The sequence below is a fragment of the Mustela erminea genome, chromosome 6 (genome assembly GCF_009829155.1).
Source record: "Mustela erminea isolate mMusErm1 chromosome 6, mMusErm1.Pri, whole genome shotgun sequence".
NCBI lineage: Eukaryota > Metazoa > Chordata > Mammalia > Carnivora > Mustelidae > Mustela > Mustela erminea.
In genome coordinates, this window is record NC_045619.1 from 75176623 (window position 1) to 75204311 (window position 27689).

The 27689-nt window shown below is 36.9% G+C and overlaps 1 protein-coding gene across 1 annotated transcript in view; it reads right to left on the bottom strand.

Moving 5' to 3' along the window:
- CPNE8 (copine 8) overlaps positions 1-27689 on the bottom strand; it is a 211758-nt gene that overhangs the window by 178997 nt on the left and 5072 nt on the right. Inside the window, exons 2-3 of the mRNA XM_032347726.1 lie at positions 6557-6597; positions 5209-5255 (exon numbers count right to left, since the gene is read on the bottom strand). Of these exons, the coding sequence (XP_032203617.1) occupies positions 5209-5255; positions 6557-6597 (88 nt within the window). The remainder of the gene's footprint in view (positions 1-5208; positions 5256-6556; positions 6598-27689) is intronic.

Sequence of the window (27689 nt, forward strand, 5' to 3'; positions counted from 1 at the left end):
GATTTCTCTCTGTCAAATAAATAAATAAAATCTAAAAAAAAAAAAGAAATTATGGGATTTTTAATGGTGCAAGATGGAAATTCTAGGTATTAAGTTCAGAAAAGTCTTTTGGGTCAGGTATGATTTAAGCTGGACTATGAACAATATTCTCAACTTTTCTGAATTATGTTTGTTGTTTATGTATTATACATATATGATTCAGTGTGGAGATGAATAAACGTTAAAGTAGCTCCATGTCAGAGGAATGGTTCAGAAGCAGAGACAACAGACTATAGTAATCAACATGTGGCAGCAGATTACTGTCAAACTAGGATCGCTGTGGATTATATAAACTTCAGTTCGCTTTCTTTCAGCCCATACTAACTTAGAGAATCTAAAACCAACTCTATAACTTTAAATGTTTAAGAGGAATTCACAAAGGAGATTACCTATGAATAACTAAAATTTAACTCAGATAAGTTAATTGCAACATTTTCAGAACCCCTCAAAGTTAAGTGTACATCCTCAGGGATAATACTTTGCCATTTCCACTTGCCACTAAGAGGTTTTCATATTTTCATCATTCATGACACTTAAGTATCATTTCTAACTCCAAACTATTATGCACTGAAATAATTTTAGTTTAAAAATATCAATTACTTCAAGAGCTTTTGATAATTTGCAATCATCAAAATTTATAGAAGACATGCAGGTAATTCTAACAGTGTCATATATGATTTTTAAATTGCAGACTTAAACTACAGCTCAATTTCAAATATTTTTTTCTCTCTTTAGTTAGAGCATTTGTTTCAATATGGTTTGAACTCTTTTTCTTTTTTTATTACTTTTAACTATCTAAAGGTAATTCATCCCAGAACATAGAATCATATAGCTAGTTACTACATACTTCTCCAGAATACAACTAAATTCAAAAACAAAGACAACCACTATACTACTGATACAGTGTTGGTACCTAAGTCAGTACAGTAATAGTAAGACACACTAGAATTGCCGATAAAATTCTCCAACTATATTGTATGCTCCTCGAAGCAGAATACTATTTTAAAATCTTATCCACCACTGCAGCTACAAAACAGGCACTCAAACATATGTCAAACAGATAAATGGGTGGATATATTTAAAGTTATCAATGAAGTAGCAATAATACTGTTTTACTTGTCTGATTTCAAATATCCTGAGAGTAGTTACCAGAGTGGTTTTTGCTGTTATCTTGTAAAATAATATTCAATACTTAGAAGATACTTGGAAGAGCTGAAAAAAATGACTAGACAACTTTTGAATTCTCTCGTCTCATAAAAAAGACGACTTGTAAGGAAACTAGAACTGAGTCCAATTTCACTCCTGATAAATTAGTCCACCCTGGTTTAAATGCTTCCAGAAACAGGACATCCACTACAGTGCCAGCATACAGTTCTAGGAAACCCACTCCACCATAGGATACTCTTAAGTATTACAAAGGTCTTCCTTACAGGAGCACCTGGGTGGCTCAGCTGAGCGTCTGCCTTCAGCTCAGGTCACGAGCTAGAAGTCCCAGGATCAAGCCCCAGGATGGGCTCCCTAGTCGGCAAGGAGTCTGCTTCTCCCTCTCCCTCTGCCCCTCCCACTGCTTGTGCGCTCGCGCGCTCTCTCTCTCTCTCTCTCAAATAAATAAGTAAGATCTTAAAAAAAGAAAAAAAAAGTCTTCCTCACAGTGGCTTAAACAACATCTCTGTCACTCCATCCTCTGAGCTAAAATTTTTGTTTCCTTTTTTGTTTCAATATCAAGTACCTGTACTACCGTTTCTAACTGAAAATACTTTCAAGAGTTTGAAGACATTTATTATGACTTTTATTCATACAGCATAGCTTCTATCCCTTTCTTCAAGATGGCAGCCCTCCTAAAATATGGAGTTGGCATTCTGACAGTCTCAGATGGAGAACAGAAAAGTAACACTCCAGATTTGCTCCCACCAGAGCAAAATACAATAGTATTTGATTGAATCACATAAAATTGCCAACACTCAACCATTTTTGACCTACAAAAATGACAATTTCATGTAGTTCAACATAATAGCATTATCTTCTTTGATGTAAGCATGGCACATCCATCAATGTGTCCTCAGATTGCATTAGCTTTTTAGCAGCTGTGTAACACAACTGCTTCATATTAGGTTTGAGGCCAAGTAAATCCCATAGGTCATTTTCCCATCAACTGCTGGGCTTATGCAATGAATCTTACAGAATTTTATAATGTGGGAATTTACTTACCTGCCATTTACTAGTTTTGTTATCCTTATAGAATGTTTTGATCTCTTAGGGTCCCAATGTATCCTGAATCATATAATGTTTCCTATGTGCCAGACACAGCTATCAGTCATTCACATTTGATCTTCCTAACCACTATATGAGCTAGAATCATCAGTTCCCACATTACAGATGAGGAAACATACACTGAGTGGTCAGGTGCATGCCCTAAACCACTACATCACCTGACTCTCAAAATAAGGAAACTGTCTTTCTCAAACGGTTTTGTGGTGATTTAATAATATACATATAAAGTATTTCATTTTTTCACACCTTTCCTTTATCTAGCAAGTTCAATTAGCTGCCAAATACAATGGATTTCAGCTCCTAAATGTTTCTTTCTTGCATCTGGCACTTCCTTTCTCTTCTTCCAGACTATTCTCCAGTTACTAACACTTTTAATTCTTCTGAAATGCTGTTTATTGAAATTACCTCTTAACTGGTTTCTCTTCCTCTCCATCCATCTGTTCCTATCCACACTATGTAACTCTGGGTCCTATTTCTCATCACTCTCTAAATTTCTACTTTGTTTTTATACTCCCTTTGAGTATTAGTTCCTCTTACTAACTCTTCTTACTCCTTCAAGGAGAAAAAATTAACAAGTAGAATTTTGTTTTCTGTCTTATTTTCTTATTATGCTATTTTCCCTGAAGAATAGGCCTTCTTTCCTATTTGTCTCTCATTCAGAGGCAAGCTGAAATAAATAAGAATAAAGCCCAAAAATCAATTTATAGAACTTCCTCCCATTAACAAAACCAGAAGGTTAATGCTGGGACCAGATCAGGATTCTGCAAAGCAAGGTGGTCTAAAACAAAGGCTCTGGACCCAATGGCCAGGGCTGAAATCCTCACTCTGTGATTTATATATGGATAACTTTCATCCTGTCACTTAAGCTTTCTGTGCTTTAGTTTCCTTGTGTGTAAAATAAGGATTATGATAGTATCACTTCTTAAGGTTATTGTACAAACAATAAATGAACCAATATATCTAAAGGGCTGAGAACAGTAGTTAGTAGGAAAGATCTTGTATAGGCAATAAGAAAGCTTCATCACTAGAGATCTGCATTGGCCCAGATGCCTGGTCCAGTACCTTGTGAATATTTATCTCAGTTCCTTTACTGGTCCCTCAAGTAATGTTATTTTTTTTTCTTTTTCTTTTTTTTTTTTTTAAAGATTTTATTTATTTATTTGACGGAGAGAGAGAGAGATCACAAGTACTCAGAGAGGCAGGCAAAAGAGGGAGTAAGCAGGCTCCCTGCAAAGCAGAGAGCCCGATGCTGGGCTCGATCCCAGGACCCTAAGATCATGACCTGAGCCGAAGGCCGAGGTTTAACCCACTGAGCCACCCAGGTGCCCCACAATGTTATTTTCTGAACACTCCTGGTAAGTGCCCGACCCCAGCTAGCTTGACTCTTAATGGGCAGTCAGCAGATCCATTGGATTGCCTCAGGCCTTTAAACAAGGGAACTCTAGAGCGAATGACAAGAGACAGCAAATCTTTTTGGAACATAATCAAAGGAATAATTAGATAGAAGAACAAGAAAGAGGAGCATGGATTCAGGAGAATATCCTAACAGAGAAGGCAAAAGAGAACATAGTTCTGCTGAAGGAAGTGGCTCATTTGAGATTCTTTTTTTTTTTTTTTTTTTTTTTTTTTTTAGTTTTCTCAGGAGAACAATTTATTAATGGATATGCTGAGATTCTTTTTTTTAACAAAAAAGAATTCACACCACTGGGTAACTGACAAATAAAGAAGGTGTGGGAAGGAAAGTCAGGATGGCTACAAAAATCGCAGTTTGATATTTCGGCTGATGATGTTATTAGCTCTATGTAGAGCAAAGGCAGCAGCCATAGGGTAGAGGTGATGAATTTACATTCATGTATGTAGAGTTTGAGATGAAGCTCAAATAACTACATGGAAAGGTCTAGAAGCAGTTAAATATGAGAAACTGGTGCTCAGTATCCCACTGACCCATTATCTGTGGGAATAATTTTTGAATTGGTTTATTCTGCCAGTTTTGAGAATAAATGACCATGACCTACAGTCTTATTTTCTATCTCACAGCTGAGACACACTAGTAAAATGGCTGGGCAACAAGGCAATCTATGGCAACAAATAACAGAAATCTCCCTCAGGAATCTCACCAGAAACTGCAACCCTATTACAACAATGCACTGACTTCCTAGGATAGGAAGCAGATAGAAATGAGTGAACTACAAGCAGACAGAAATGCCTTTTATTTTAATAGACTCCCTCCCCTCTAGTGATCATCCTTCCACAGGAACATGGAGATGCTCTCAATACAAATTAACCAAAATAATAATTCTGCCTCTCAGCTTTTATTTCATTAACAAAGTATGTTGTGATGAGCACTGGGTGATGTACACAACTAATGATTCACTGAATGCTACATCAAAAACTAATGATGTACTATATACTGGCTAACTGAACATAATAAAAAACAAATAAATAAATAACAAAGTATGCCTGTATTAGGAAATGGAGTTTTTACTTTATTTTCAAATAATAAATTACTAACTAGCAAAAAGTAAGTGACAGTTGATATCAAGCATCACATTTAAACCCTTTAAAGCAATATTTTATAAAAATCAGCGGTTGACTTCTAAAAGTGAGACTAAATCTAGCCTTCAATTATGTAAGGATTGCAACACATTAAATTTACTTTACACTGAGGAAAATACAAGTTTCCAGGCTAGAATATTCTACAGGAAGGTCATAAATCAGACAAACATTGAGGATTAATAAAAACAAACACAAAGATTACTCTCATAAATTTAAAAAATGCAATCTTTGGGTTGAAAAGGACTTAAAATAACTAAAATCAGGGAAGTATCACCTTGACCAAACTGTAACTTAGACCATACTTTCCAGCACAATGATATTCAAAAAATTTCTAATGCTTACCTCTCTCCATTCTTTATTTCCAACTCCTTGTACATATAAGACACAAACTATAAAAGAAGAAAGAGTAAATATATAAATGTCTTTTTATAAATATAAGATATGAATGTATATAATTTATGCTTTAGCTGTCCAAAAGCTACATCAAAATGATTTCGTAATTCCTGGGCTTATTCCTCCTCTAAGAAAATTGCTAGTAAAACATTAAATGACTAAAACTTTTGTGAAGAAACAAGAAACTGTATCATCTTTAGAACCTAACATGCATAGACCTAAACACAAAAATATACAATAATTATTTGCTAATGTCTACATTATGTCTACATAATACATAATGTCTACACGAACTTTGCTTCACATATCTTTACATTATGCTACAGAGACACATAAATTTTTAAACTACAGTTTAACAGTTTGAGATATTTCATGTTACTAAAGATTAGTCAAGCTCTTCCTAAGATACCCATAATGCTCAAAGCCATCACAAGAAGGACAATCTGGAGCATATCATCTTCTGTATTTAACATTTGCAACTCCCCCCTCAATAGCTACAAACAGGTAAGCAATCTTGTCAACCAGAAAAGGAAGTCACAAAAAGAGAAATGAAGGCTTTGGAGTAAAGATTAAGGGATTAAAAAAAAAGTCCCACTCATCTGTCAAGTGAGCCCTAGGAACTTTTAATACCCACATTGTAATGCCTTTTCCCCAATGACTACTTGAAAAATCCTAACATCTCACAAAACCTCCCCCTAAATCACAATCATCCTGTATTTGTAGAGATGGAGAGGTACGGGATATACATTTCTAACTATTTCAAGATTTGGAAACACTTGCTGATTTATACAGTAATGTTGCTGTTTTCTAATTTAAACTTTTTCATTGTACACGTTATCTCCAATTTTTTTAATACACATTATTAGCAATCAAAATTTCAGTTCATACAAGATGATGTTGTATGTTTCACTTGGTTAAGCATGCCTTTACATACTTCTTTTATTTATAAAAAAGAAGGAAAAGTATTACTGTGGGAAAACCACTTAAGATTGTTTCATTATGGTCGCCTTTCAAATACAATTTCTATCATATAGCCGTACCATGAGGTTTTAATTTCAAAGTGAATTGTCTTACATCTGCATTTTCATCTCACTCTCCGAAGTGCTAAGCAACTCCTCTCTTTAGCCAGACTACTGCCCAGGTAGATGAGAATGCAAGGCTTGACACCATCCCCTGTCTTTCTTTCTGTGCTTTAAAACAATTATTTAAACAAGAACTGTAAGTTTCATACAATTTTTACAAAATCAAGTAAAAAAAATAAGTAGAGTGCTTCAAAAAGCAAATAACAGATACTTACTTGGATCAGATTTAGAGAATGTGTCTCTGTCAAGAAGATTTCTGTTGAACGAAAGAAAATGTCAGATCAATATAAGGCCAAAATATTTATATAAATACATACATGTAAACAAATATATAAATTTTTACATATCATATATGTACACATATATTGTATCTGTGGTATGTGTCTGCATTGTGTATTATATGTGTTATATATGTATATTATGTATATATGTCCATGACTAAATAAAAATTTGCTAAATATGTGCTTGTACTTTTTTTTGCAGTTTTTTATAAAAAATTATTATTAATTTTTTTTCAGTGTTCCAAGAGTCATTGTTTATGCACCATACCCAGTGCTCCATGCAATCCGTGCCCTCCTGAATACCCACCACCAGGCTCACCCATCCCCTCTACGCGCTCCCCCCACCAAAACTCTCAGTTTGTGTCTTCAAAGTTCAGGATGCAGGGGTGAGGGAGGCCTATTTGCTTAGCCTTGTACTGCAGCTGGTCAATGACAAGAGTCTCTACATTCGAAGATAAAAATCTGAGAGATGTAACTGTTCCAAGTTTCCTTCTATCCCTCCATTAATCAGCATACAGATGGTCAGAAATGCTTCCTAAACTGAATCGTGAGTTGTGACTGATGCAAAATTGTTTGGGATTCAGAGCACGTGATCACATGAGAACACAAAATTAGAAGGCAACAGTGAAGCACCACCTGTTGACACCGTCACCTTGTCACAGCAAATCGGAGGAGCTTTATGTTGCTACTCTGGTCTGGGAATTTAAGATGAATGTCCAGATCTCTACCAAAGAATTTTTCAGCGGAAGAAAAATATTAAAAGGTGGACAAGGCCATTATTAGCATCTATTTATTCTTCCTTACAGATATTTCCATATCTAAACCAGAATGAAAGGGAAATCAGAAACTGTGGAAGTCTGGATCCCTCTGGTATTGGGCTATCCTGTCTATCTTCAGTGGTAGTAATGCAGTCCCGTACTTTATGCTCATAACAATAACCCTGAGTAATCAAAAAAAATTAATTCAGTATGCCCTGATTAATAAGACAAATTAGAAAAATTCCCATATAAAATAGATTATTTTCCTAAAAATGGTAATTTGAAGCTATACTCTTGTATGAAAAAAATGTGGCTACCTAGAATGATGACTTGAATGTACCAAAAGTTAAATTTGTCCTTTTTATTCTTCCTTTCTTAATTGGTAATAACTGTAAGAACAAATTACATTTTTATGCTTAATACTTATACTAAAAATCTCATGTTTAAACTGTCTTATTCTTCCATCCAGGACCACTACTTCTGTGCATTTATCTGTACTGCCCATGGTATCTGAAAGGCCATCTTAAATATCAATGTGATATCCTCTCTTATTTCAGATATCCTCTCTTATTTCTCAAAAGTTACTGGTTCCATGGAATCACTGTACAATAAGAAAATAAAAACAGAGTCAACAGAAGAGCGCAGCACAGACCAAAAAAAAAAAAAAAAAAAAAAACCCCAAAACAAAATGACATTATGTCTTCAAATAGTCCTAAAAAGAAGAGAAAATATCAGACATATTTAGATTTGGAATTAAGTCAGCTTCAAAGACCACTAGTCAGAATTCAAATTAAAATAATCCTTCTGTGCCGTAAGCAGACATCATGACTGCAGCAATGGTTAGCAAATAGTAAATTAAAACATTTCCACTTGAAAAATCACTGTGATACATATTTACAAAGGTGGTTCTCCACTTAAGTGGAAGTTCCTCAGCCATTCCCGTATCCTTTTGCTCATTAGCGTCCTTAAAAATCATAATTCAGCTCTTTCTTTCAGAGTTCATGATAATGTAAGAGAGATGACAGTGCAAAATAGCGCAAGGTGGCTGGGACTCAAGAACCATGTCATTCACATAGTTAAAAGAAGATAATGTGATTTCAGTGCCTTTTTGTCTCTTAAAAAACAAAACAAAACAAAACAAAAACAAACAAAAAACAAACAAACAGAACAACTACAACCTTTAGCCCCAAATAAAATAATGGATACCTAGCAACTAAAAAATTAATATTTTTAACCCTAGACTTTACAGGTCACATTGTTTCTTCTGACCATTATGACCCATAATATACATAATATACATGGTAAGGTAAAAAATAAACAGAGAAACAAAAAAATCTTGGATCCTTTACATGATAAGAAATAAAACTCCATGATCTCTTTAAAATTAGCCCCTTAAATTAGCAATTTAACTTTCCCAATGCTCTTTGACAATAAATTTCATCAATAAAATTCAAACATATACAATTTCAAAAGTTTGGAAAAGTTTCGAAAGCCAAGTATACTTAAATTGTGTGTGTGTGTGTGTGTGTGTGTGTGTGTGTGTATAAAAGACCACTGATTATCAAAATTCATCATAAAGTTTCGGTTGGTGATAGAAATATAGGTTTTTACCTTTTCAAAATTCTATTAGAAATAAAGCACATTCACATTAAGTAAAACAAGACAGGTCTTATTGTGAAGGCTGTTTTATAAACAAGAAACTAAGCTGAGGCTCGGAGAGACTGAAATGAACGCGTAAGAACACACACAGCCCCGTATCATCCAGTGGAATCAGCCCTTCTGAATTTGACTTCTCTGTTCTTCACAAAATGCTGGAGATACACTCCAGCTGGAGAAATTCTCCAGACATAGTGTCGGGAGAAGTCCAGAAGAAACAATGTATTTACCTCTAAGTGTTGGAAATATGGAAGGCCCCCACATTGTACCTACTGGTTAAGCCACTAGAGCATAAAATAAAATAAGACCAGTATGAAGAGAAATCCTGACTATAGAATGGAGACAAATAGAATGGAGACCAAGCATAACTGTATTTATTCACAGAAAAATATCTTTGTTTCCTATATGAGGCACTGTAAAAAATAATAATAATACACACACACATGCACAAACACATACCACTAATTAGCTTTCATGTGGGAAACTGACACTTCTTTCCACAGAGGTGTCATTTCCTTGAGCCAGGATGCCTGTAATTTTATGCCTGTAAGTTTATAATGTGAGGCTGCACTTCAACAGTGGGTTAAAAATCCTGAATATATTTTTCAATTCTGTAAATCCAGATGTAGCCAAAACAAGGAAGAGAGCAAAGTCCTGAAAAGAAATTATGGCTAAATAGAGTATATGAGTAAGAAAACGTCCATGAAGAAGTAACTTAATCAAAATTATAATCTGTGAATTGCCAGAGTTGTTCTAGTAACCACTCACCCTCAAATTTCAATTAAAATTCCTGGACTTAAAAGAATACAACTGAAATAGCATCACTAAAGCTGAGGCCCAATCAATTAAATGCTAACCTGATGAAGGAGTACTGGGTTAATGGAAGAGGCGTATTTTGCAGGAAACCTGAAGTAGGAGACTAGGTAAAGCAAGAATTAGTAACACCCTTCCAGGACCAGCCAGGAGAAAGGCTTCCTTGACTTCCCCCTTAACCATTTAATCCTCATAGGTATTGATCCCTTGTAACACTTATAATAGACCAATGCATCAAGCTACCCTCCCTTGATGACAATAGTCCCTTAGCTCATCCTTTAACCCTGCATGTTCTGATTTTATGCCCAAGGTACCTTCTGATTTTAAGAGAGTTCTCATACCATTATTAGCACAGAACTATACTGAATGGCCCACATGAATATTAGTTTTCTTGGTCATTGTAGACTTAATTCCCATTGCAAGACCCATATGGAACAGTCAGTTCGCCCTTAAAATGACCTCTCAGCTAAAGACTCGTCTTTCTCTAACTGGAAAAGAGCAATTCCCTTTTAACTTCAGTGTAATTCTGCAAGTATTTTTTAAGCAAATACTCTATGCCCAAGACCTATTTAAACACTACCAAAGACAGAATAAATACCAAAGACATGCTCCCTTACTTGAAGAAGCCTGAATTGTACTAGGTAGAAAAAGTCACAAAAAGTCACAAAAAAAACTAAATAACAGGGGCACCTGGGTGGCTCAAGCCAGTTAAGTGTCTAACTTGATTTCAGCCCAGGTCATGATCTCATGGTTGTGAGATCAAGCCTGGAGTTAGGCTCCACACTAGGCATGGAGTCTGCTTAAGATTCTCTCTCTCTCTCTCTCTCTCCTTCTCAAAAACAAAAACAAAAAACCTAAATAGCAATATTGGATTGTAGATAAAACAGCTGTTATGGGGAGAAAGAACAGTAACCTAAAAACAGAGTCAGATTAATTAAGATATAATGTTTAAAAAGATCAGGTACAATGGTTAGCTCTTATCCAAACTATTTTTTAAAATATACTAGAGAGAAAAAAAAAAAAATGTATAGGTGGTATATATAATTAAAACTTAACAAATGAATATTAAATAAGTAACTTATTTTTTAAAAGTTCAAGTATTCTTCTTCATTGTATTTATATACAATGAAGCTTTATGAGTGGACTACTAAAGCTTCTCACTCTTCATGTCTACGGTGAGCATACAATAACATGACCTATGAAGGTAAAGTGATCTGTTAAGTGAGTTAACCTAAGAGATGTGAGCCTGCTGCTGTCTTCCCGCTCATTAAACGAAATCACCAAATAAATATTCTTCTTCAAAAGCATGGTAAATATTGAATTTTTTTTAATTCTTTAAAAGGGAAACAAATACCATTATCCTCACACAAATGCAACTGGGAGAAGAAAACCTACTTGATATGTATTATGAATTTTTTTAATAGTTTCACAGTAAAAACAATGTTATTATCTGTGACCTTTTAAAGTGCTAATTAAACAAAACAAACACTAGAGTTGTTTTAGGGAACAAATCTTCAAATTAAAGACATGAGTGAGTTCTAAAAAGCACCTTTACCTGTGTCCAGTGCCCGTGGGAACAGTTTGATTTCATGTTTCATAAGAACAAAAAAAGGTTACAAATCGAGCCAAATAAGATATGGTCCCATTTCATTTTCCACAGGAGCAAAAACAGAGCCTACAGAGCTGAAGAATGCATCACCATTTTACAGAGCGCAGCATAAACTGTCCACAAGTGGACAGAGAACCTCACCCCTGCACCATACAGTCTCCCCCTCAAAGTTGTTCTGTATCTACCAACAGAATGAGTCTGGGTTTGACTAAAATCTAAGAAACTATTGGGAGCCTTTTATTCACTGTTCTTCAGCATAATCTGGGCATCGCTGACTTTCTGCGAGGGCTCTATGAAGCAGGGCTGAGGCTGGCGGGAACCCAGCACAGAAGAAGGCTCAAGCAGCAGCCTCTGGAAGAACGAATGGCTTTAGTATCCAGTCAGAAGCACTGGCTTTTTTCATTGTAGATATGGTGAGGTGTCTTATTATGAAAAGAAGAACAGAAGAGGTGGCATTTTGAGCCCTTGCACTAATAAGTAATCCATTAACTGAAAAAACACAGAGTGACTCCTTTCCTAGCATCATAAATATGCCCCATGTCACTACACCAGGGCCCTTCCTTTGAGCATTATTTTGTCTTATACACTAGAATGAGGAAGTTCTGGGGGATATATGTACACATATTTTTTTCAATGCACATACACACAAAATGGTTTTCAGAGGTTTATATATGTATCTATATATAAAGAAAAGGAAATCAAACCTTTTTGAGCAACTGAAAGGAAATTTATCCCATATCTGAAGTGATTTGAATGTAATATTTAATCACCTTTGACTCGTGTATTCAAATTTTTTTATTATTATCATTCACTGAATAAATATTATCTCTGGGAATTTAGCACAGAAATTTAAGGGGAAAAAAAAACATTTTACCTGAAACTGCAATTTCTGTAACAAGGGGAAAAACATAGGCAAAAAGTAAAGCTTTCAGAAATGAAAAAATGAAGTATTTTGAAACTGAAGCTTACTGAAAAGTCAAAGTCAGCTAGAATCTAAGATATCAAGTAATTCTGAAGGATAGGGTCATTGGAAAGTACTTAACAAGATTATCTGGCTTTCAAGAAAATAAGAATAGACTTTCAGGTTTGAAGTTGTGCAAATAGACTACAAATTCAGCTCCATAGATGCCTCTTGTAGCCTGAGCAACCAAGGAGAACTCTGTCATATGTGATACACATTACCCCACAAAAACTGGAAATAAACTTTTTAGCTTTTCAGTTTTGCCAAAATTGCTTGTTCAGAGTATTTATACATTAGCACTGAAGAGCTGGAAGTATCGGTGATAAAAATATATATATATATATATTTTTTTAAGATTTTATTTATTTATTTGAAAGAGAGTGCAGGAACAGGGTGGGGGTGGCAGGGAGAAGAAGAAGGAGAGGCACACTCCCCGCTCAGCAGGAAGCCTGCTTCAGGGCTCCATCTCAGGACCCCAGGATCAGGACCCCAGCCAAAGGCAGCTGCTCAACCCACCGAACCACCCAGGTGCCCCAGAAACACATTTTCAATCCTTGCATGGGTTGAACTCAGTTTAGATATTAAAAGAAATTATAGGGGCAGATCTTTAACACTGAAAACCTTTATGGTTCTCTGAAGGCATTCAGTATGATTGATATTCTTGGAAATTACTTAAAAGAAAACCAAGGATTTTTCAGAACATGACTCGTCAGAGCTCTGGTTTGCCTGAGCCAAGGTAAATAGAAGAACCCACTGGTTTGCAGTAATGTAAGGTTAATCCAGGGTAATAGCAAGCTTTCAGAAAAAGGTACAAAACCCAATCCCTGCTTTAAGCTGCAAAGAGATATGTAACATTTAACAAAAATGGACAGGATAAAAAGACACTGAGACCAGGATATGGGGCTTCTTAAAAACCAAAAACTCATGTACAAAACTAATCTCATTACAGACTCCCCAATCTTGCAGCTCCATTCAGTATCTCAGTAAGTGGCAACCACAGAGGCAGAATAATGTCCTCTCCCAAACGTATCAGGCAAGTCCTCATCCCTAGAACTTAAATGTGACCTTATTAGGGGGGAAAAAGTTCTGTGCAGATGTGATTAAATTATGGATCCTAAGATGAGGGCATTATCCTGGATTATGTGGGGGAGCCCCAAACCCAATCATATATATCCTTATAAGAAGCAGCCAGAGGCAGATTTGACACAGACTAGAGACAACGACGTGAACAAAGCAGAGAGACATGAGAAGATTCTGGCCTTGGAGACCGAAGGGATGCAGCCACAAGCCAAGGCATGCCGGCAGCCACCAGAAGTTGGAAAAGGCAAGCAACACATTCTCCATCACAGCCCCAGAGGGAGAGCAGCCTGGCCAGCAGCTCGGTTTCTGCTACTGACTTCACTCTTCTGGCCTCCAGAGCTGTGAGAGAATAAACTTCTGTTGTTACAAGCCAACAAGTTGGTGGTCATTTGTTACTACAGCTGTGGGATCCACGCGCAGCAACATGGTCTCACCCACCCCCTCTCTCTTCCAAGCCAGACTCCAACAGAATCATCCTGCCCAATCCCTCATCTCCCTTTTCCTCTCTCCTCTGACGCTTCCCTCCACCTTTGCTTCTGTGTCCATGTCCCAACTACTTCCCAGACTTTGAGCTCTTAAGTGACCCTCCTGCTTCCTGTGTCCCAGTTCATTCAAGATGCCTCCAAGAGCAGTACATATACTGTAGAGATGTAGGAAAACCTAAGCACATGGCCCCGTTGCATAAAACTCATGACCTACAGAAATTCCAAACCCCTTAATGGAGCACTAAATACCGGCGCATTCTGACTGTAGCTTTACCTCCAGCTGCGCCTCTATCCATCTTCCACACCACAGACTCTGCTCCAGACATTTCAGACTTTTTACCTCACATTTCTGTACTCATGTTTTAACCACAGCATCCCCTTTCCCAAAATTTCCTCACCGACTTCCTTCCTGTTGGGGCATGTCAACTCCTCTCCCAGCCTCTTCCCACTGCTGTGCTCTGGGAAGGTAGCACTGATTACCCCCTCCTGTGGGCCCTATCATACCCAGCTTGAACCTGTATCACAAATTCTGCACCTGTCGTTTATTTAAGGAGCAAGGTGCCAGGCTCTATGCTGAGCATTTTAAATAAATCATTTCATTTAACCCTCAACACAATCCTAAAAAAGTAGCAATTATTCTCAGGCTCCATACTGCAGAGGAGATAACAATATTCAGAGATGTTATATAAAGTGCTGAAAGTCACAAGAAAGTAAGTGCTTACGGAACATTTTTGTAAATTTTTCATTGACTTACAATTTTGATTTTGATTTTTTATTTTTGTATTGGTTACACTGACTGTCTCTATTCCTGAGAACAAAATGAAATGAACGGCAACTACTGTTATCATTCATCACTTTAGAAGCTCTCGGGAATATGAGACAAAGTGACAATGTGACATGGTATTGTAAATTATTATTACGTGCAGATTTAATTTGGTACCTAAGAAAAAAAACAAGAGAATTAATTAATAAAATCTTTCAAAATTAATAAGATAATTCAGTAAAGCAATTGGGGGCATGATGAATACATAAAAGTCAATAACTGTTAATAATTCTCCTATCCCTTGTGGACTTTTTGGTAGTTACTTGTTGCCTTTAGTTACTGAAGTAACGGGCAGTGCTTTACAGCTCTTACAGTATACTATAACCTGGCTACCAAGTCTCAGGCCAAATTATGCCCCAAAAACACTTGTTACCAAGTGGGACTCAAAGCAATCCCGTGGGACTCAAAGCAATCCCACAATATGCTTTACACATTTACAAGTTCTGGCTCTCTGCCACTTTCAGGCATTCCAAACAGTACCCTAAGGCATATGTGATAATATCCCGGTAGCAAGATTCATCTACGCTCTGGTCAAATCTGTCTAGAGAATCCTTTAGACATTCTGAGCCCATGACCAAGGAAGTTGTTAGGCCTAGAGCACCACTACAAATGGCAGAATCACAGGATTTACCAGGTATATATGACCTCTTCACTTGTATAATATTTCTAGCTAATACACGTATCTTTCTTTTATAACAGCTTTACTCAAATGGAATTCCCATACTGAAAGTGTCACCATTTCAAAGTGTACTCTTCAGTGGTTTCTAGTATAGTTCACAGAGTTGTGCAATCATCATTACTGTCTAATGTCAAAACACTGACCCCTCCCCCCACGCCCACCCAAAAAACCTCTACCCATTAGTAGTCAGTCCCTATTCCACCTTCCACAGCCCCTGGTGACCACTAATCCACTTTCTGTCTCCAAGTGTTTGGTGATTCTGGACATTTCATATAAATGGAATCATATAATATATGGTCTTTTGTGACTAGTTTATTTCACTCAGCCTAATGTTTCTAAGGCTCATCCATATTGTATCAGGTGTCAGTGCTTTATTCCTTTTTAATGTCAAACTATATTCCATTGTACAGATATACCACTTGGGCCCATTAGACAACACACATTTGGGCTGTTTCTACTTTTGGCTATTAACAATAATGCTGCCATGAACACTTGCATTTGAGTTTTTGTGTGGACACATGATTTCATTTCTCATGACTACATACTGAGGAGTGGAATTTCTAGTTTACAGGGTAACTCAATTTTTAACATTTGGAGAACTGCCAAGCTATTTTTCAAAGTGGCCGTACCACTTTACATTCCCACCAGCAATGAATGGAGGTTCCAGTTTCTCCATATCCTCTCCAGTGCTTACTACTCTCTTTTTTATTATAATCATCTTCCAGCACAGAGTGGTCAGTCCACAAATCTGATCACCATACACTTCTCCAGCAAAAAAATAAATAAATAAATAAATAATAAAAAGCCATTTCTGTCAACCATAGTAATTACAAAATCCTCTGGTGTTGACCAGATAAAGATAGTATGACAGTCCAGAGTAGACACTTCTGGAGTGTGGACTTACGATTAATTTCAAATACTAATGAATCCCATCCAAATATGTACTTCTGACTAAGATATTTTAGATTTAACTCTACAATGTAACACACACTATGGTACTGTCTCTGCTGAAATATTTTAAAGTAAATCATGGAAAATAAAACATCAGCCAGAATCAATTAGAAAAGATGGGGGAAAAAATGTAACACACTATTTTTTAAATCTTGGCATGAAGAATACTTTCTAAGTTTTACACAAAGCTCAGAGAATGGATTAACTTATTTGATAATGAATGCATTTTAAACTTCCATACAGAGATGATACAGTAATTAAAATACATTTGTTACATATATATTGAATAAAATGTTAAAGCTATAAATATGCAAAGCATTCTCTAAGTAATGGACTAAAGAAGGGAACAGGAATTTACTCACTGAATGTATTAAATGAAATTCATACTCAATAGTAATGAGTGACATGCAAATAAAATAAATAAGATATTGTTCTGTGATACAGATAAATATTCACTGCATGAATTATGGCTCATTTAGTTCTAAGTGACACAAAAGAGGGAAATGCATGATGAAAATATAGAGATGTTTTATGGAACCCAGAGTTAGGAACGTAACAGACCCTTTGGAAAGAATTGAAACAAGAACAGAACAACAAAGCCTGACAAATCAACAGAGTCCAGCACCATTAGCCAAGGAGCAGGACTCCAGGGTCAAATAGGCAGCAAGACCACACGCCAGGTCCTGCAGCAAAAAGCACACTGTAACCTCCCAGTGGTCCGTTAACAACAGAATTATAACTATAGCAGAGAAGACTCTGTGCAGGTGGCAGAGAAGGAAAAGGGGTCAACTGGGATGGCAGCTGAGGTCATTCACTTAGAAATGCATGCTCTGAGCTCCTGCTCTCTAGGCAGGGGGCGCCATGCTCATAGAAAGGAAGTCAGCTTCAAATATTTATATCCGGAAGGGAAAATCCAAGAACAAACTGAGACACCATCTTGTCAAAGTCATCGTAACATGGATATTAATGGATACATGCCTTAAATATGTCTTTTTTTTTTAAGATTTTATTTATTTCACAGAGAAAGAGATCACAAGTAAGCAGAGAGGCAGGCAGAGAGAGAAGGGGAAGCAGGTTCCCTGCTCAGCAGAAAGCCTGATGCCCGGGCTCCATCCCAAGACCCTGAGATCATGACCTGAGCCAAACACAGAGGCTTAGCCCACTGAGCCTACCCAGGCGCCCCGTAAATACATTGTAATAAAGGCACAAAGAAATATGCTCTGGCTGATATGCTTTATCATGGAGTAGAACAGTAGTGATCTGTGCATTCTCCTTTGTTCTTTCCAATGCTGTTTGGGGGTGTGTGTGTGTGTGTGTGTGTGTGTGTGTGCGCGCGCGCGCGCGCACGCACCTATGTGTAAGCATGTTTTTACATGAGCATGTAGCGCTTTTCTAAAACTTAAGTTTTTGTTTTGTCTTGTTTTTTTAGAGAGCCTTTGCTATTTTCATGAGGTAATCCACTGTTTTCCAACTATTCCTACTGAATGCCAGTATAAAAATAAGAGTTCCTTGGGGTGCCTGGGTGGCTCAGTCGGTTAAGCGTCTGCCTTCTGCTCAAGTCATGATTCCAGGGTTCTGGGATGGAGCCCCACATCCGGCTCCCTGCTCAGGGTAAGTCTGTTTCTCCCTCTCCCTCTGCCTGCTGTTCCCCCTGCTTATGCTCTGACAATTAAATAAATAAAATAAAAAATTTTTTTAAAAAAGAGTTCCTTGCTAAGTGATAAGAACTTTCTATATACTTGAATGATTTTATGCCATACAATCTTCATAGCAACTATACAAAAAAGAACTTCTCTCATTTATAAACCAAAGCAGAGAGAGATTAATTTATCTAAACTTAGTTGACAATATATGGAGCTGCAGTAAATCCAGATATTTCAGTCTCTAAACTTGTGCTCTGCTCTTTATTACACCATTTCCCTTACTACTTAAAAACACTTGAAACTATGTATCACCATTTTCCTCAATCCCTCCTCCCGCCTGCTCTAAAAGTAACAGCTGCTTTCAGCTAACTTGCAAACAGCTAGATGGGAAATGACCTTGCACAGATTTTAAATAATTTTCAGGGTTTATTACTTCTCCCGGAGTCAGTGCATGAAGCATGTTTGCAGGTGACAATCACTTGTTCAAACACCAAAAGCTAGTGACCGAGAGAGGTCCACAAATCACCACCAAGTAGAAAGCTGAAGGCTAACCTGCTCTGTCAACATCAGCTCAGAGGTAGCTGCCTTCCACACCGCTTCAAAAATATATTGGTCACATGACTAGGTTTTCTCACTCTCTGTGTCTTTGTCTATAAGTTGTTGAGCAACATATTGCTTCTATGTGTTTTAATAAGTAATGTGTCTTCAGGCTCAACATTGAAAAAAAAAATCTTGCAAGGGTACCTTGAGTCAGCTCTCTTTAAGACTTGAGCAACCAATGCACAGACTATGCCAGTGAGAAAAAAATTACGTGCTTATGAAGGTAAGGTCAGGCTGGCTGGGTTTTGTTTTGACTGGTCCTCCAGATTTTAAGGAACATCTTCTGTAATTTCTTTGGATCACTGATCATAGAACAATTGAGAGGTCCTTAAGAACAATCTGAAAATCAGCAACAGAGTTTAAAGAGACAGAATTAATCTGGAAAGGAAATTTGTTTGTAAACATAAATGACCAGGGGAACAGGGAGACTGAGAATAATTTTCTAATATGCATCTGTTACCTCTGTCACAAATGATTAGACTAGGAATTTGCCCCTGACTCAAAACACTCATCTAGGGTCCAGAAAATAAATAAACAAACAAATAAACCTCATTAGCAACTATGAAGCCATGCTGCTTACAGTATTTTATAAATCCTAGAAAATAATGGAATGAAACAGGTATAGGCAATTGTTCACCCATGTCTCCTTGTACCTGCCTTTATACAACTGATTTTTTTCTCAAATCAATTGATGTTACACTCTCCCCTGTACCTATGCCTTCCAGTCATGGTTCCCATTCATTTGGGATGCTCTACTTTCCTCTCTTCAACTATACATTGAATAAATAATTATCAAATACTATCCAAATGCAAAACATTGGTCTAGATACTAAATAGATACAAAGGTAAGAGGGGTGCCTGGGTGGCTCAGTCAGTTAAGCGTCTGCCTTCGGTTCAGGTCATGATCCCAGGGTCCTAGGATCAAGCCCCACATGGGGCTCCCTGCTCAGCAGGAAGCCTGCTTCTCCCTCTCCCTCTGCCTACTGTTGCCCTTCTTTGTGCTCTTTCTCTGTCAACTAAATAAATAAAATCCTAAAAAAAAAAAAGGTGAGTAAGACTCAATTCGTGTCCTATAGGAATCTATAATTTAATAGTTGTCTGATACTCTTTCAAATATTATTCAACAAGGACCAAGTTATTGAGCGACAGAAATAGGATTTGGTATTGGAGACTGATATGAACACATGGGCTCCTGACCCTAGGTCATGTATACTCTAATAAGGGGACAAATTTGTAAACCAACATATGCAGCAGAATGTGGAATGTGTGTAATAAATTCATTACAGATGACAGAAAGGGAGGGACAGTCAATTCGACCCAAAGGATCAGGGAAAGTAGAGTCTACGGAGTCTACGGAGTCTATCGAGTGACATTAACAAACTGAGGCAAAACTATCCCCACGAGAACCAAGGTTTCAGCGTCTAGGTCTCTCAGGAAATGCAGGTGGTCTGAAATGACTTAGAGTTTAGGAGAGAGTTTTTTAGAAGTCAGTAGGGAGAAAGAGGGTGGCAGTACATGGAGAGAGAGAGAGATGAGGCTGAAAAGCTAGGTCAGGGTTTGTGAAGTTCTCATGGACTTAATACATAGGCAATTAGGTTTTTATTTTTTTATTTATTTTTATTTTTTATAAACATATATTTTTATCCCAAGGGGTACAGGTCTGTGAATCACCAGGTTTACACACTTCACAGCACTCACCAAAGCACATACCCTCCCCAATGTCCATAATCCCACCCCCTTCTCCCAAACCCCCTCCCCCCAGCAACCCTCAGTTTGTTTTGTGAGATTAAGAGTCACTTATGGTTTGTCTCCCTCCCAATCCCATCTTGTGGCAATTAGGTTTTTAAACAAGAGAGTAAAAGTATGATAGTATTTGCTTTCTGAACAGGCCTCTAGCAGGTCAATGTGCAGGATTAATGGCAGGAAGGAGGAGGGTGGCCATAGCTGGATGTGAGGTGGGGAGAGGCGAGGAACGTCTGCCATGGCACCCACAGGAGTCAGACAGGTCTGGACCCAGTCAGAAGCAGAGAAGTCAGCCCTATTAAAGAGGCAAGATCAAGGCTTGAGGCTCAACTGGCAGAAACTCTACAGGGCTTGGGGGGATAGAGAAAATGGTGGGGAGGACTTAGTCCCTTGAGGGAAGCAAACTGGAATTCTCAGGAGTCCCCATACGTCCTTTGAAAAATCTCTGAAGCAATTCTGATGATGATAAACCCTTGTTTAGAATAGCTGGTGGAAATCATGCTCCCAAAATGAAAGTGATACAACCACCTGATAATTTCATTTTTTTAAATCACAGCTTTTTATGCATGTGCTAGAAATGTTCCTCAATTGTCATCATCATATCATCTTGCATTAAAGTAATTCATCCATGTACTGCCCTCACTGAAACAAAGTAGCTTTAATTTTTTTTTTCTTCCTAGTAAGAACCACTATTAAAGTCAGTGTCTCCGGAAAGATTCAATGTAATCAGGTGGGATATAACATTTTAGGCAAAATACAATCAACTGAACACTGAGATACTCCAACTGTATCACAAGTACTTTAAAAATTCTTTAGCCCATCCAACAAAACTTTATAACCAGAGAAGCGCAGGGAACAACATGACTTACAGACAGTAACTTAAGTAAATATGCTCATTTTTTACTTGTGCACATAAAAAGAAGTTCTGTAGGGTTTTCTCCCCCTTTTCTATAGAAAGTATTATTTCCTCTTCCATCTTCCTGTGAACACTTTTTTTAGTTGAATTTAGACTTTTCTAAAATTCTGTTTACCCCTTTATGACACAAAATTAAAACCGGTAGGAAAAAAAACACAGGGTCTGGCAGAAAGTACAGCAGCAGGTATGAAACTTATTGCTTCCTGAAGAGGCCAAGCCACCAAACAGTTCTTCTTACGTTTGATTCTACCCAAGTGAAACCATTGTGTGCTGCTGTACTTTATCAGTTCACCACATAACTTACTAGAAACATCTCTCTCCAAGACAAAAATCTTCCCTTGGTCAAAGATATGTTCATTTTCTTATTAAGATATGTTATATAGGATCTCATCATACATACAAATTCTATTATTTCTCTATTTTGCATATTTTCCATCCCATATTAAATAAGCAAGTCAGCTGCTACTGTTTAAAAGTATTAAGTGTCTACTTCTAAAACTAGTTTTGTTATTTGGAGGCAAAGTCAGTTCATTTAAAATTTTTATTTGTCTCTCATTTGTTCACAAATAAAACTTTATGGGATGTTTTATATACACTAAGTAATACTGAGCAACTATATGCTTTTATTAAATTGTACTGGTAAAATGAGCCATTTTATTGTTCTTACTATATACAGAAACCAATATTTTAAAAAATATAGACATAGACAAATGCATGTGTGTCCAGATTCATTCTTCCAATCTGTCCATAAGGCAGCAAATATCTATTAACAATCTTCTAACATGCAGAGCAAACAGGTTTTTGAAAATCAAAAATAAGACAAATATGCACTCAAAGTCGCATAGAGGTAGAGGAGACAAACATGCAAAAAACCTAAATAGTTACATCAAAATAAAAGTGCAAGAAATGCAGTGTAAGAACTCAAAGGAAGAAATGATTAATTCCAGTTCAGGAATCTAGTAAAACATTATGGGGTTGCTACAAGTGAGGTATACAGGCATAGCAAACTTCATTTGGATTTGCTTTACTGTGATTCACAGATACTGTATTTTTTACAAACTTAAGGTTGTAGCAGCCCCATGTTGAGCAAGTCAATCAGTGCTATTTTCCCAGCATCATTTTCACACTTTGTGTCCATGTCATATTTTCGTAATTCTCGTAATATTTCAAAAATTTTCATTATTAGTATATTATATTTGTTAGAGTGATTAGTGAACTTTGATGTTACACAAGGGATCTGGAGATTGGCAAGTACTCCACTTTGGCTAGAGCCCATATCTGAGATGTGACTGGCAGGGGATGGAAATCTGTCCAGGATGAGGGCAGACCCTCAACACCATGTTAAAGCTGCTTGGATTCTCTTTTGTGAGAAAAGGAGAAAGACTGAAAGTTTCTGCAAAAGGAAAATCACACAATTCACTTATTTAATAGGAATTTAATAGAAAGCTAACTACACAACATCTGAAGAATAGACCAAAAATGTGAATTCTGGAGTCACAGAGAATAGTTCAGAGGATATTTTAATATTCTGGGGGAAATACAGCTTCCTGAACAAGAAGGTTGGCAGCAGGAATGAAAAGGAAGCGCCAAATACTTTGGAGAGCCGAGCCAAATAGAAAGTTACAGTGATTGATCAGACACTGGTAAGTAGGTTCAAGATCGTAACAATAGGTAACTAATAGTATACATGTCACTTGGTATCAGTTGACTTTTATTTAAAAAATCAAATACAGCATGTTTTCCCACAAAACTGAGATTTTCCTTAAGAATCTTTCCAGGTGCTACTTCAGGCAGTCAGCACTTAGTAACAACTAATCAGTAAACAAAAAATTGAATCCACTTGCCATCTCCACTAGAAGCTCTGTATTTGCCAAGATATAAACGGTGGTGGGTGGGGGGAGTGACGTATTACAAAAGTCAATTGGAAGAAAGGCATGAATATTTTTAATATCTAACATTATTCATTTGCAAGATAAAGAAAGCCAGCTATAGATCTCTACTGAGAGGAAAAATTAGAACAGCAATAGTAGAGCCTGGCATCCCTTTGGGACAATATTAAGTGAAATGAGGACTATGAAGTAGGAAGTGGTTGGCATTAGAAATAGCCTACCTTAATTGAAAACTCAAACACTAGCATTAGGGTCCAAGTTTTCAAATGGGGACTGACAATCCTAACATTCCCTTAAATCTAAGCATGTTTATATTGTATGTCAAGGTCCTACTTCCAGTGTCATTGAATTAACAAGCTCTGAGTGACATCCCAGGTCATTTAGACCAGGGACTCAACCTTTCATAGAAGGTGATGCCCAGAGAACTGGTAAAGTTGTCAAAGTCACAGAGCCAGTGTCAGGAACAGAATGAAAACTTGGAGATTTCCACTATACTTGACTGGCACATTCCACAAGGAAGAAAGAAGTCACATGAATGACATTCAAATGACAAATGACCTAAGCAACGGCAAAGAAATGACAACCATTTAACTTAAATTGTGAGACAAATCTTGAGATGAAAATCAATTATCTTTTTGCTAGTATATTTCAAACTTCTCTCCAAAAACAATTTTAAATTTAAATTACCAATTAAGAGAAACATTCACTATCAGTTTAATATTGATTATGCCTCCTTTTCCCAATGCCTACAAAGAGGCTTTAGATGAAACCTCTAACATAAAAATCAATGGCAATCAACTTTCTAGTATTTCTGCTTCCACAATTAATTTGAAAGTTGAGATATCCAAGTAAGTCAGACAATGAGCCATGTCCAAAACTTACTCACTCTCTCTCTCTTATTCTTTGCTTTATAGCTGGGAAACATGAAAACCTACTGAAGACATTAAAGAAGAATGATCGAGGTTTCAATTACCTAGAAAACCACAAATAATGTGATATTCCCTTTAGGGGAGTACATTTAGATTAAAAAAAAAAAGAAAAGATTTGTAAGCATTCCCACATCACTATACATATTGAAAGGACACAATAATAAGGATCTGCTGGCAATGAGAAACAAATTTCTCAAAATGATTCTAAAACCACTATTATACTAACTAAGGCTGAGAAATGCATTGGTTTCAACCAGGTACTACAACTTCAATCATACCTGGTTGATTGCACTCTCTAACAGTTGAGATTATTCCTAATAAAATTGATGTGTCACTTGCAATACATATATATAGATACATGTATGAAAAGACAGAGAACAGCTAATTAGCAAAGTAGAAAACAACAACTTTTACAAAGTCACATCACAGTTCAGTTAGTCAGAATACTGTGCTGACATTTTCAATATCTAAATAACTATTTTGTTTATATGGAATTCTGAAGAGCATATTTGCCATGAAAGGAGACCCCAGAATTTATTATTGAAAAGCTGGCAAGTTAAGTGGTGACTTCCTCATTATTAAGAAAGCAGAGGACTGACATGACAGAGCTTGCAGTCAGTTCTCAACCCCAGTAGTAAGTATGAATGTCACATCGTCAATTCAATTAATTTCCCTCTACTTTTCATTTGGCTGGTTTGTCACCTTTGTCCAGCGTTTAGCTTTCATCTCACCCTGCCTGCTGATTTCTAGTTAAACAGTCCCCTCATTACTTAATCTCCCACAGCTTCATTAGGTAACTCAGCAGCAGAAAAGAGGTAAGAATCAATACTTGGAAATTAAATATCAAATGGTTAAGGTTTACGTCACTCATCTGAACTGTTCTACCCAAGCTCTCACCAATAGGGGACAGAAAAGGCACAGTATTCTATATCCCCTTTGTGATGGTATAGATATCATGTGTTATAATTAGGTCTCTCAGCTTTGTCATTTCTCTTCAGCCACCAACACATCAATACGGAGAGAAAAGAATCCCACCTACCCTTAAAGCCTAAAAAATATAACTTACGGAAGAATGCCAGACTATGTCTGGTGGACAGAAGCATATACCTAAGAATTAGACATATATGCATTGGGAACTCAAGCTTGCCACCTCCTAGGTGTGTGACTTAGGCCAAATTACTTACATTCTCTCTGAACCTCAATCTCCTCACCTGCAAAATAGGACATAAACCACCTGTTTCGCAGAATTGTTACGAAGACAGAGTGAATTAGAATATGTTAAATGTTTTCCACAGTCTCATGCAGATTTAGATTTTGACTTTAAGTAAAATATGTAGCAAATGTCGAGAGTCTTCTTGTTTCCTGATGTCATTAGTGCAGCTTATAACTGCATACTTATAATAAAGAGAAGTACTTACTTCCCAGGGACTATCGCTGATATTTTGTTTCTTCAGAGTTTCACAAAGTTAACTGATAATTCCCTCAATGTTTGGAGTATTATTCTATATAGAATAAACTTGACAAAATGTCTCATAACTGGAACAAGAATACCCGAGAGCCAACCTCCCTGCTGAAGAGACATTAACATGGATGGTTGTCATACGTTTGGAAACATTTAAGGTATTACATGTCAGGCAGTGAACAATGGTTTTTGGGGCAAGGCACCTTTTACATACATCTCACTTTATTATTGATGATCAAAGCTTCATCCTCCTTCAGACTGTGTTGTCATCTACTCGGATGTTTTATCTCGTGTCCAACAAAAGAACTGTCTAAGTGTCAGTCTACTGATTTTATTGGTAGGATACCAGAATGTGCTAGAATGTGCTTCCATTCTAAAACTTTGTTGTTAAACACTACTTCCTATCTGTCGAATCCCACTGGGTCCACACGTCTAATTGCATGTGTGGGTGTAGGGAAGCCATGGAGTACAATCCGTAGACATGCCCTATGCACTTCCAAATGCATACTCTTCTGACCACTTTTCCTCTGTATATCCTCTACATTTAGGTGTATGAGATGGGCTATCATTATCATCTTGAACATGAAGCTTTATGTCACCTTGCATTGCATGTTTCTATGACTCCCCCAATTGAATATAAATTTGTCCCAAATACAGGTACCCTGTCATCTATGTTGCTTATATGCTACCTAGCAACATAGTCATAAGAAAATGAGATGAGACTAACAGTTCTTAAGTGCTTTTCTTGTGACAGGCACAATCCTGGGCACTTTACAGATTTATTTCATTTAACTCTCCAATAATACTATAAATTTGGTTTTTAAATCATTTCTGTATTACTGATTAGGAAATGAGATTCCAAAAGTTGAAATAAGTTACCCAAAATAGCATTCAAAAGGGATAAAAATGGGATTTAAAGACATCTGTCTGACTCCTAATTCCATTTTCTTGCTGCTACACTCTGCTGCCCCAAATTCTCATTAATCTTTCAATGCAACTTTCTCATGAGAATAAAAGTATTTAGAAAGGTGCAGCCAGTAGTTTAAACTTGAGTCTACTTATTTAAAGAGGAATAGGGGGGAAACAACCAAAATAAGCTATTAAAATCCCCTTGAGAAGACAGCTTATTAATAACTTCAGCTCTAGAAAACTATCCCAGGGAAAAAAATAATCATAGTTGTTGTCAAGTGTTCATGAATAAGAATGCTCATTAGCATTATTCTGAATAGTAACTTTCTGAAATAAATTTTGGAACATAAGAGATAAGTTAAATAAATACAGTAAGTCCATAAAACAGATTACTTCACAGACATGGAGGGTTATTTTTCTCAAAACCTAATGACAGTAACATATACATGATACAAAACAAACAGAAGTACAGAACATAAATTGTATAGAATATAGTACGATCCCTTTATATAATGTGTGCATATCAATTTTTCAGTTAACATCATTTGAAACCTATTTACACACTAATTTCAACTTCTTGTGTTTTTAAAGAAGGGTAGAGTATGTCTAAGAGATAAGCCAAAGGGACTGTGGTGGAAACCTCCATTGCTGTGTTTGAACTCTTTCCTTCTTTCACCATAGATAATAAGAACAGTGAACGCATCTGCCTCAAACTGGGCCAATCCCCGCTGGACCAAGCAGATTCTCTCCTTGCAATACCCATTTGCTTTCCCAGGTGGTCTGGAACTGTAACTCTAACATGAAAACTTGCAAAGCATATGCCACCAGTGGACAGAGAAACAGAAAACAAAGTCTCCAAAGTGAGACAGAATAGGGAAATGGAAAGAAACATGTGAAAAGGAGAAGAAAGGAAAAAGCGTACAGAGCTTCAATTACCTTCCTGTTTCATTCACAATACACAATACGCAATACACATACACAATACAAAGCAAGCTGTTACAACCGTCCATGGATTATGAAACCAGACAGCCTCACTTATTCCACGTAGAGAAGCAAGACCACAACAGTGCCGACCTTGACACTGTTATTTCTAACAGTGACAGTCCAACAGCAGCAAAATTTTTTTTTCCTTTGTATAATCTTACAAAAGGCCTAAAAACA